Source organism: Wyeomyia smithii, chromosome 2 (genome assembly GCF_029784165.1).
Source record: "Wyeomyia smithii strain HCP4-BCI-WySm-NY-G18 chromosome 2, ASM2978416v1, whole genome shotgun sequence".
NCBI lineage: Eukaryota > Metazoa > Arthropoda > Insecta > Diptera > Culicidae > Wyeomyia > Wyeomyia smithii.
Genome location: NC_073695.1, coordinates 258414905 through 258427103, shown reverse-complemented (window position 1 = coordinate 258427103; position 12199 = coordinate 258414905). Strand labels below are relative to the sequence as shown.

General features: G+C 38.8%; 1 protein-coding gene across 2 annotated transcripts; it reads right to left on the bottom strand.

Moving 5' to 3' along the window:
- Positions 1 to 406: 406 nt before the first annotated feature.
- On the bottom strand, positions 407 to 11939 carry LOC129725150 (uncharacterized). 2 transcript variants are annotated; one of them, XM_055680634.1, is made up of 7 exons: positions 11414 to 11939; positions 11163 to 11356; positions 2156 to 2376; positions 1753 to 2096; positions 1507 to 1695; positions 1179 to 1356; positions 407 to 1118 (listed from the first exon to the last, which is right to left on the bottom strand). In XM_055680634.1, exons 1-7 carry the CDS (start codon positions 11472 to 11474, stop codon positions 641 to 643), a joined length of 1665 nt encoding a protein of 554 aa, XP_055536609.1. In that variant the 5' UTR covers positions 11475 to 11939; the 3' UTR covers positions 407 to 640. The 2 variants fall into 2 exon arrangements, with proteins under 2 accessions (XP_055536609.1, XP_055536607.1); XM_055680632.1 differs by having other exon boundaries at positions 11163 to 11939.
- Between the last annotated feature and the right edge of the window lie 260 nt (positions 11940 to 12199).

Below are 12199 nucleotides of genomic sequence, written 5' to 3'. Positions count from 1 at the left end.
TCACCCTTTTTTAGGGTAAATATGATTCGCTGAGCCATTATCTGCCAAAAAAACTAATCGTTGAACGCAACTGTTAGCTTCATTTTTCCGGGGATGCGAAAAATGACCAAGTGACTTATACCCAGAAGCGACTTATACTCAGAAAAACAATTTTTTCCTGCGATGAAAAATTAAAAAGAATAAAAATCTAGTAATGAGACAAAAAATGGAATTGGTTCGTTGAGCAACTGTCAGCGAAAAGTTGACGGTTTCTGAATGTTTACAATATGACAGCTTCATAATGACAGGTCAATTTTCATTTCACTTCAGTTGTAAACTCACGTATTTGGAAATGCGAAATAGTGAACCGATGTATAGTCACAGAAAAAAAATGTTGCTTGATTAGCTAAATTTATTATAACCAGTTTCGAATTTTCAGACTGCGCGTGTTTGTATGTAAAGCGAAAAATAGGTCACGACCGTAACACCTACTAGAAAATTAAATATTTCAAAAAAGGTACCGGTGAAATCGATTTCGAGAATAAGCTGTTTTCAATGAAAATTTAATTATAATTGAAAGCTCAAAAAAGCGTATCACACCTGAACGTGATTCATGGTTAATCACACAATCTGCGGGTCATTACCCCCCGCAGGTTCCTTTTCATTTACTTCTATCCTCGCTTCCCGATTGTCCACTTTCTTCCGCTACGGGGGCGAGGGACGGATGTTTTTGATTATCCACCCGATGGCGGTGGCCGTGGGAGTTGGGTTGCATTTGATGATACCCATTCTCCATCTCGTGATAGAATCCATTGCCGGTTGATTCCTCGAACCGATGTGGCGGCGAAGCTGGCGGCGACGACGACTGCTCCTGTTGCTGTTCGTGATGCTGGGAGGAGGATTCCTCGTGATGGTGCTCGTGTTGATGATGATGATGGCGATGACGTAGTACATTCGAATTACTACTACGACGGCCGCCCACCGAAAGCACCGTTATCGATCGATAGCGGAAGCAAACGAATACAACGAACACGGTCAATCCGCACCAGCTGAGACTGTAGAGTAAACTGTACCGGCTAGCCGCGAATACGATCCAGTGCAGTAACTGCAGGACGGCTGCAATTGTCGAAAGGATGGTTCTGGAGGAAGGGTAGAGAGTCATTTACTTAAAATACGTTCGCACTCTGTTTGATACTTACAACTCTCGCCTGTACTGGACGAAACCGGTAAATTCCATACTGTCGGCGATTTCGTAAGTGCTATCCATGGAATTTAACAAATGATGTCTACGGTTGACGATTCCTCTAAGAACAACTAGGTTTACTAGTATACTAAATAACAGACCGATGAATACCGTGCAAATTACGACTAGAATCTCTGGAATAGTGAATAATTGTAAAGTTAAGTATCACAACTGGAGGTTTTTGAGTATGAAGCTTTCCTTTATGATCGATTTCACGAAACTCATTAAGCAAAATTGAAACTCAATTGGTATGAAATCCCCCAATAGCTGAACTCCAAACTTACCATTACAATACAGAGTAAACAGCACAGCAGTCACCCAAAGAATACAGCATCCGAATGCAATATAGACCAGATTGCGTGTGTCTATCTTTTGAAAGTCTCCCTGATTGCACATCAGCAGCTGCAGATTTGTCGCAACAAAAACGACGTACGATGCTTCGATTAAAATAAATACAATCGTTGAGTAGAAAGCTGCGAAAAATCCAATTTGTTATTGTTTCCTAGAACGAGACATCTAACAGTTGGTACCTTCCTCAAATTCCGTCAGTGCCACTTCCAGCAGTAAAGCCACGAACAACAGCCCTACATGCACCATAATCAGCTTCCCGAACGTGGTATGGAAGTTCTTCTCGAATGCGTAGATTAGTACGGCTAGAAAGAGAGCGACCAGTGCCGAACCGATGACCAGCTTGTCGACCAGATCGAACGGATCCGGAAAGTTAAGTTCATCACAAACAAACGCCGCGAGCACTGTTGTTCCAGTTTCCTCAACGCAATAGTCCCGGTAGAGAACCATCTGGTTTCCGTTGGAAACCATCAGCGAACCATCCTGGATTAATGTGAACGTTGCGCCGTCATTGCTGAACACCAAGCTGAATTAAATTTAAACATTCGTCAGCCTAAGTTAAAATAATCGTCATCTCAAACCTACCGCTTTCCTATGCATGTCCCATTCGTTGTGACGTTGTACTTCAGATACTGACCAAATTCGAAGCATGTCTGGTCGAAGATGATCACATCGCGGCTAACGATGGGCAACCGTGGCCTTCGAAGGCCAGACTGACAGCGGGTGATACTCTCGTGCAGAAAGGATTCCCCCGGCGGGCAACATTTATTGATGGTTAGCGATGGCACGGACTTGATCGGCTGTGGCTGCAAGTTGAGTAATGAAACAAAGAAACAGATTAGTCCCATATGTCACACACAGATCGAAAACCGGTTCGGGTTATGAAGTTAACTTTTATTTAACCTTAACCGAGTGAGCATTTTGAATTTGGATGCAAAAGTTTGTGGGCTTGCACAAATTATAAATTTTAATTTAATGCAGAAAAACGAGATTTGCTGTTTGATTGAACTTGTTCATTAGGTTAACTTTGGAACTTTGGGTCCTTCTAAAGCTTGAACACTGTACAGATTTCTTCATCTATACAAACATCCTTACACACCTTTGCACTGTATTTTACCGGTGTTAAAAAAAAGTTGTCATTGATCACGAATTCGCCAGGATAAAGTCAATTTTTTCACTGAACGATGTTCTTCACGTCTAATTAGAAGGATTTGTTAATCGTGGCATGATCATTTGCCATTTTGACTAAATGGAAAATATTAAAGTAACCATAACAGCGGTTTAAGACGTCTAAACACCTCCCAACGGAAAACATGTGAATATTTGTTTATACTGTAGTAGATTTGAGAATTAACTAAGCATTTAGAGCGATCATGACTAGAACTAGAGCGATCATGACAACTAACAAACTGACAATATTTGAAAGTAATCAGAACACACCGTGGTTGATATTCGATAAAAATAGCTAACTTGTAAAAAAAAATTCTACGCCATTGTGAGCGGCCTTCCGGTTGTTAACCGGGATGTTCGCCACCATGGCGGACAAAAACATGCGTGAAGGCATGTTTTTGAGTAATTTCCTCGTTTTATTTATCAATCTCTCCCCAGTTTTCGCGACAAAATTGTTGGAGTAAGTCTTACGCTTCAGGTTTGCCCAGAAATTTTCGATGGAACGCAGCTGGGGTACGTTGGGCGTGTTCACCGACTTTGGTACTATATCGATATTCAGCCGCTCCATCTCCTCCAACGATCGCTTCGAGTAGTGGGCTGACGCCAGATCCGACCAGAACTCCACGTCTTTTTGCACGTCCACGGTCAGTCCGGAGCGAAAAAAGAGTGGCTTTGACATCTCCTTCTCGTTCATTGCAGCACTTTCTTGGGGAACTTGGTGTGTGAACTTCACCTCGGAGCTTCCTTCCTTCTTGAGGGAAGTAAAATACGAGGCGCCCTGCCAGTCGTTGTCATCCAGGGTGAAATAGATCTCTTCGTCCATCACCACCGTTCGTCCAAAGCCTTCACATGTACCTCTAAGCTAGTAGCTAAGCTAAGGGTGCGATATGACAACGACGATCACTTCCATCAATAGTGATATGTCTGCCACGAGTACCTAGACTAAAGAAGAGGTATACCACAAAAGATCAAAATAATGGTCGCAGTGGTCTAAATCTTACAAAAAAAAAAAACAAAATTACCACCGTTTTCACCACACGTACTATATAAATTGGTTACCTTGTATGTTCGTCTTATTTTTACATCCTTCTAATAACAGGGTTTGCCGGTAAGTTACGTATATTCAATTTCAACAGGGCTAGTATACAAATTTTCGATTATGGTACACAAAACAGCGCGTTGGATTGGTATCGTGCTCTTAGTGATAAATTTTCAACATTATTATGTGTAGCTAGAAAAAAACACTCAGAAAAAGTTTAGAGTGAAAAGTCAAAACACTCAATCGTTCATAACTTTTTTGTTTTTCGTTTAACCACCACCAAATTTTGACAGATAGTAGTACATATTGTCATCTTCAATGTGTAGAAAAATTAGATTTTCAAAAAAGGGACTTTTTGGGATATTTAATATTTTGTGAAAATTTGGAAAATTTGCACAGAAAAAAAAATTTACAGTATATATATGTTTTTAGAACCGCAATTTTATTGCGTACAGCTTTGCTGAAGACATCATTTCAATCAAACAAGTCGTTTTTCTAATATAGAAATTGCTATCTATCAGTCACCATTTTGACTTGGCCGTTTTTAAGCAGTAATCGCGAGTCTACATGAAGAACTGATATCATAAAATGACTTCTTTATCAAAAAGGAACAATTGGACGAAGTTTCAGCGAAATCGAAAATGGTCGATCAGGATCGATGTGCGAAGTAGCATGGAATTTGTGAAAAATAAAAAATATACGTAACTATTTATTCTCCTCAAAGGCTCAAGACTGGTAAATAGTTAAATAGTCATCTGTCAAAACACAAATTTATGTTTGCAGACGTTATCACAGCAAATATAAAAACATTGTTTTACTAGATGACGCATTACCTCCTTGGTAACCAGGTCAAGAGTCCGAAGCGTTAGTTTTGATAAATACAACTGAAGTTACAGTTTTGGAAATAAACTGAATGAGTGGTCGGCATGCAGCCATATCGAGCCAAGCGCCAAAAACATTATTTCGAGTAATCGGCGTTCAAAGTTTAACCACCCCGTATGTTTCCTGCAAGCTGCTACACACAGTTTTTGTTATAATGATCCGTTCAAATGATTACGTTCCTTCATTAAAGACAGATTATTCATTCGCGGCGGTGTTAAAAACTGGCGCTTGGTTCAGTCTGGTCGCACGCCGACCAAATGGAGAGCGGATGTTTTTGGGAAAAAGTGAAATAGAATACCATTCTCCTCGCCTCACATCAAAAAGCGGTGCTGTAGTAGTACATCATTTCTTATCCAAAAACAGTTCTATGTTTTCACATATCTCATGCGATATCTAGTAACAGCCCGAAAAACTCCGTACTTTTCAAGTTTTGCATCAACGTTAAGACGTTACTAAAGTGCTGTTTACATATGGCCCATATCAGGATTATGAATTGTGGAATTGTATTGATATATGGCCAAGAATGGATCAGTGAACGTTTTTGGAAGCTGTTGGTAATTTCGATAATGCAAAGAAAAATCATAGTAAAATATCTGTTTTTTTTTATCCATGTGCTATGGTAAATTGTGCCTGATGCTGGTAACAAAATTTGTTATAGAAATGGACAAACTTAAACAAAGTTATGCTCTATGAAAAATAGTTTCAAAATTACCTAAACGTTAGACTGTATACAAATATCTTAAATACCAATATAGTTCACTTACGTGAAAATATGAAGACAAATTGAAAATGACAGAAGCGTTAGTCACCTTTTCGACCGCTAGGTGTGCCACTTCTGATTTTGTTCTACACGACATGCGAAAAAGAGTAACTTTTGACAATAATATTACCCTAATGGGTACACTGAAAAAAATGCACATTTTATTGTGAAGTGGACTCGGCCGAATATTTTATAAAAATAAAGTTCGCCTATGTATGAGGCAATCCATGGGTGGTGTTCCACGGTTTGTACGATTGTCGACCTCCGACAATATTTTGAGTTGTAAATTGGCGACTTCCGGTGACTGGAAAACTGCCGAAAATGACCAAATACCACCTAATATGGGTGTTGTTTTTTTAACTAGAATTACGCTCAGAGGCCAGAAATTGTCTCCAAATGCCAGTTTGAAATCCAAGATGGCGACTTCCCGTATTTGAAAAACAGCGGCGAATGACCAAATATGGGTATTTCTGCGATTGTTATGATGCACTGAAGCCACAAATCGACCTCAGACAACATTTTGAATTGTAAGATGGCGACTTCGTGACTGGAAAAGAAACGGAAATGACCAAATACCACCTAATATGGATGTTTATTTAACTAGAATGACGCTCAGAGGCCAGAAATTGTCTCTGAATACCATTTTGAAATCCGAGATGGCGACTTCCGGTTTCTGAGAAACAGCCGGATATGACCAAATACCACCCAACATGGGTATTTCCGAAATCATGATGATGCACTGAAACCACAAATCGACTTCAGACAACATTTTGAGTTGTAAAATGGCGACTTTTGGTGACTGGAAAACTGCCGAAAATGACCCAAAAACAACCAAATATGGGTGTTTCTTTAACCAAAATGATGCTCAGAGGCCAGAAATTGTCTCCAAATGCCGTTTTGAAATCCAATATGGCGACTTCCGGTTCCTAAGCAACAGTGGCAAAAGACCAAATAACACTCATTATGGGTATTTCCGTGATTGTTATGATGCACTGAAGCTACAAACCGACCTCAGACAACATTATGAATTGTAAAATGACGACTTCCGGTGAATGGGAAACTGCCGAAAATGACCAAATACCACCCAATATGGGTATTTCTTCAACCGGCCGATTTCCATCCAATATGAGATGCTTCGATACCAGAATGATACACAGTAGCTAGAATCGACCACAGACACCATTTTAAATTCTAAGATGGTGACTTCCGGTTTCTGGAAAACAGCTGAAAATGACTAAATAACACCTATTATTGGTGTTCCTTAAACCAGAATGACGCTCAGGGGCCAGAAATTGTCTCCAAATGCCATTTTAAAATCCAGGGTGGTGACTTCCGGTTTCTGGAAAATAGCCTAAAGGGACCAAATACCACCCAATATGAGAGTTTCTTTAACCAGAATGATACATGGAGCTAAAAATTGACCTCAGACACCATTTTGAATTGTAAGATGGCAACTTCTGGGAAACAGCCGAATACTACTGCATATGAATATTTTCGTAATCGAAATAATGTGGACACCATCTTGAATTCGAAGATGACCACTTTCAGTTTCTGGAAAACAACGAAAATAACTGCATACCACCCAATAAGAGTGTTTTCGGAATAGAGGTGATGTACTAAAGGCAAAAGTCGAGGATGTTGTCATTCCGATAAAACCAATAATTTCAAACGATATAAACAAATCGCAAGAAATCAATGAATTTGGAATGTTGAAAATTATTAAATTAAACACAAAAATAGGCGGGACGAAGTTTGCCGGGTCAGTAAATACATAAATGTACTGGTTAAAGCAAAGCTGCAAGTGATGAATACGAAGATTAGAACTCGAGAGCAAAAAATTCGGAGGGATAAAAAAAAACAAAAAATACTTTCAAAACGAAGAAAACTAAACATTAAATAAACGTTTTTGCATAACAGTTGTTATCACTAATTATGTTTGTTTTGTTGAGAATCTTTTATATATAATATAATAAAGCTTTTAAACCAATTACAACATTATATGTATCCATACTTAAATTGGTAAATTGATAGAACATTCAAGTGTTATCTAAGCAGAAAGTTGCACAACAACCATATACGACTATTGACAACCATTGTGCGGTTTCACCTTTTACCTTTTCCACGAGGTAATTGAAATATTCATTTAATTGTACACTTCGTGGCCTGATTATTGAGCTTGAGCTTGACGGCCGCAAATTTCGTAATTGCTTCCCGTGATGGATCTGAGCTAGTGAAGTTACACAGGGAACCACGTATATAGCAACTTGGGATTAGTTTACCATTTACACGTCGTGCCTGATTATTTGAATATTTCTTCTTCGTGCCTCGATAAGCTACATCTATTATATTATCAATATTTAACTCCCGGAATGGCGTTAGTTCCACATACAAACAATATACGACCGAAATCTACAACATATTTTTTTCTGTGAAAGTATGAAATTGAGTCAACTAAATCTAAAATTGAGTAAATTCAGTTTCGTGTGTGAGAATGTCACACGCTGACAGAAATTCAACAACAATGCACAGTGGTACAGTAAGGCAAATTAGGCTGACATGAATTTTTCGATGCGATTTTGTGGTTTTGAAGTAAATTTTTTTCTTAAGAACCTGTTTCTTGTATTTAGTTTATTTTTTATGTGCAAATGAAAATTAGGGGAAACTTATTTATTTGCAGAAATAAATGTATACATTAATCGGCACAGTTGTAGATCAACTAATTTTATGCAACTTTCGGTATTTCTTCACAATATTTATACAATACTTGTTCTTTCAAATGATACCAAAAAATATTATGTATGTTTGCCCTAAACGGAGACATCAATTTTTTAAAAGGGCCTATTTTTAAAATAGAAATAGTGAAAACTCTTCATCTGTACGATATATCGACAATGTTTATTCGTCAAAATTGGCGTATTTTTTATTAAAGTTACCGGAGAAAACTTTGTTTTTAAATTTGAATTGAAGAAATAGAGCGAAAAGACTGTTTTTGGAAACCAAATTTAATGTCTACAAAAAAGTTTTTTGCAAAGTTACTTAGAATTAGTTGATCTACAAGATTGCCAAAGAATGTTTACAATTATTTATGCAAATAAAAACAAGTTGGTTTGTTTTTATTTCGTTGATTTTAGGACCACCTTAATTTTCATTTGCACATAAATAGAGGACTATGTATAAGAAACAACTTTTTACAAAAACTATGGCTTTAAACCGCAAACCAAAATCGCAACGAAAAGCTCATGTCCGCCTAAATTGCCTTACTGTACCACTGTGCAATGAGTTTAGTTACCTTTTTCACCACAAGAGGGGGTGTTCCCTGTCTGTCTTCACGGAAATATATGAGAAATTCGAGAGTGAACTATATTGTTATGTTAAGATATTTGCTGTATAGTAAACTGGGGAAAGTATACTTAGTTCTTTTATTAAGAGTAACATATGCGTATTTATTTGCTACAGTTTGTAATAATTTTGTCGAAAAATACCAGTAGTTCCAATAGGAGACTTCGAAATAGTAGTATATTAAGATACTTCTTCACAATTATCAATTTTATTCTATCATGGCCAAAACCGGTGCTTCTACCCTATTCTTTTTTTTTCAGTTTGAGCTTTGAGGCCACATTTTTGTTGACTGGTGTAATGCAAGGATCTGAATAAACCGTCAACCGCCCTGTATGAATCTGTTTTAATTTTTTTTTCAGTAACATAATGAGAATCTTTTAAATCTGCTATTTCAATCAGTCGTAAATCGGGTGCTATTTTGAAGGTAATAATGAGAAATCACTGCAGTGCACTGGTACGAAATGTATTAGTTTCAGCGATAATGAAATCTGCTAAATACCTACTTGTTTTCTGTTTTGGTTGCTTGGATTAATCTTTTTTTTGTTTTTGGAAAATTGCTGATATTGTTAACTTAACATAATATTGCGAGGAACGGTTAAAATTAATTATACGAAACGTCCTAAACATTTGAATATTTTATCAATCCTAACAATGTAACAGCTAGTGCCATATTGTTGACATGACGCTTGGAAAAGAACAAATAAACAATAAAGTGAGGAAAATATGAGCAATTTACCATCATACATTTTATTACAAAAATGATACATTTTGTTTGGCTATTTTATTCAAGCTTAAACAATCGATTTGAAGAGATGTTATTGTTTCAACCAATAATTCTTTGCGTCCAGCGATTAAAACTGAGGTTAGGTGAATTGTTCAAATCCATTTTTCTCATAGATGTGGTTGATCATTCTCCCTGTTACGTCACGAGGCAAACGATCGTTAGCAACAAGATCTACGAAAACTAGAAAAACATCACATTGCATTATTCAGCAGTTCAACAACATCTAGCACTTTTTTGGTGCGTTTGTGTTCGAGCCTTTTCTTCCCAAGCTCGTTAACATTAAATTTAGTGTCATAAATTGGATCGCTGTTAAAGAACAAGGCGTATGACATTGTAAAGGCCGATTAGTATGCTTCTAAATGGCTTATTTTTACTATTTGGCTGCAATGTAGAGCGGCTGCTAGTGCAAGGTAAATTGAATTGAATTGATATTTTCCGTTCTTTTCACATTTTGCGTGCTACCGCAAGTTATCGCAGCTCTTGCTGCTGTAGCCTCCGAAAATTTCATTGGAAAGAAGGTCTCCTGTTTTAGTGCCGGTGTTCAACTAAATCGGTAGCAGAACCTAATGACTGACCCACACGCTAAGGTTTTGTGCTGCAAGGATTTGAACGGACTATCAATGCTGTTTACTTATGGGCAACGAATTATACGTGAAGATGCGTGCTGGGTAAATTCCTGATCAAAAGTTTGCTCTGCTTTAACAACATATTTTATACAAAGGTAAAAGTAGTAATAAAATTTTTTTCTTTTAAAGAAATGTGATCGGAAGCAACTTCTTATGTACCTTTATGGAATTCACAAAACGTTCACAACAATCAGCTTTCAGCCTAACAAATTCTTCTATTATAATTCTAGCCGGGTGACGCTTTAACTTTGTTTCTAAAAAGTGAAAGCAAGTTTCACTAGCTAGGTAAGATAAATGTTTTCCCACTGTTTATTAGCACTTGTGCTTTGTTTAGAACGCATGCAAAGTAAATCCGGGACGGGTTTTTAACAACAGTGAAAAGGGAAATTACCCAAAACTATCATCAAAAATTAATATGCACAATTACCACTTTTATGGAAGCTAATTATTCGTGTAAACATTCAAAATAGAATTGAATCCCCGCATAGAGTCATTCAACTGCGTACCTGACTGTTTAAAACTCAATGTAATGTTGTGCGTTAGAGGTTCGTCCAATATGGCCCGCTTGCTGTGTTAATCCATAAAACAAATACAATGTTCCCCGCCATCTAGTCAATGTCAAACATTTGGCTTCGGTGAAAAAACATCGACATTTTCGGCAAGCCCTGGAAGCAATAAATCATTTGTGTATATGCCAAAAGCGGACCACTCACAAATACGCACGAGCGACGTTTTCCCCCTGGTCCTTCGCCCCTCTCCACTCCACGCGAATGTACAAACAAATGATGGTACCTATTCGTAATGTTTATTATCGCCGTTTCTCGCTATTTGCACTCAAGGGTAATTATCTCTCCTACTATCGGCCCACCTTGATAACGTGTATCGAAACCGGTTCCGACAATGTTAGCCAAATGCACCAGCCAAGCTCTAGTTATATTTGTTACAATCCGCCGAACCAAACTATACCCTTACGCCCCTCCACCCGCTCATACCTGACGGTTAGTGGCGCATTTCAATATGTCTTCCTCTGCGTCTGCGCTGATGACCTTGGCCGGGTCGGCACGCGGTTTCTTCCGACTGTCGGTGTCTGCGTCGGCATCCTCAGTCTGGTTCATCACCGATGCAATCAGCCTGTCGATGGCATCGTGATAATCTGCCTTTCGTTGTGCATCTTCCTGCAGATAATCTGAGGGATCACCAATGGTGGTCAAATCTTCATCGTAAGCCACAAAATTGGTCCCACCTCCGTGAACTAGAGCTAATGCAGTAGCTATCGATAACACCAGTGCAGCTGATTTCCTCATTCCGGGCCCATCGAACTTCACTAGGCAATAGACACACACACTCGCAGCGTTCACTATACGCAAACCAAACCGATTCTGCACCCACTAATCGACACTTCAAACTAACCGCGTTGATGGCTCTTCACCAACTGAACTCGCGAAGTTACCACCAACTTTCGGTTGAACGAGTGGCCCCGTGAAATACAGATAGCTTGACTCTATTCTGTTATTTGTTTGTCACACGCAATCAAACCACTTCAGTGGCCCAAAACATGCCCTCTTCTCGTTCTGAAACCCGAAACAGGATGGGACCACACTCACACCTAGGATGCCTGTTGTCTGGGCTAGCCCCGAAAAAAAAAATATGGGAAACCCAAACTCGCGCGTAAACTTTTTCGGACAAATGACTCACCAACGCGCGCGAAGCTTTATGCGACCACCTCGAATCGATTTTGCAGGTAAAATGAATCAAGTTTCGGTTGACCGCGGCGGACTAAGCGATGCCGATAGGGGTGATAATTAAAACGCTGCGTTATTGCTTAGAACAGCAAGCGTGCGTGTTAAGCATGAACCAATGGACGGGGGGCAGCGAACATGAATTTCCGCATGGGGTAGAACGCAATCATGCATTCGACACTTCGACGGTCGATCGGATACCTAAGCAAGGATGGTTTTGGGGGTTGTGCTGCTAGATACGACCCTGGAAGAAATCACCGGAGGAATGGCAGGGTTTTTTTGAGGAAGGA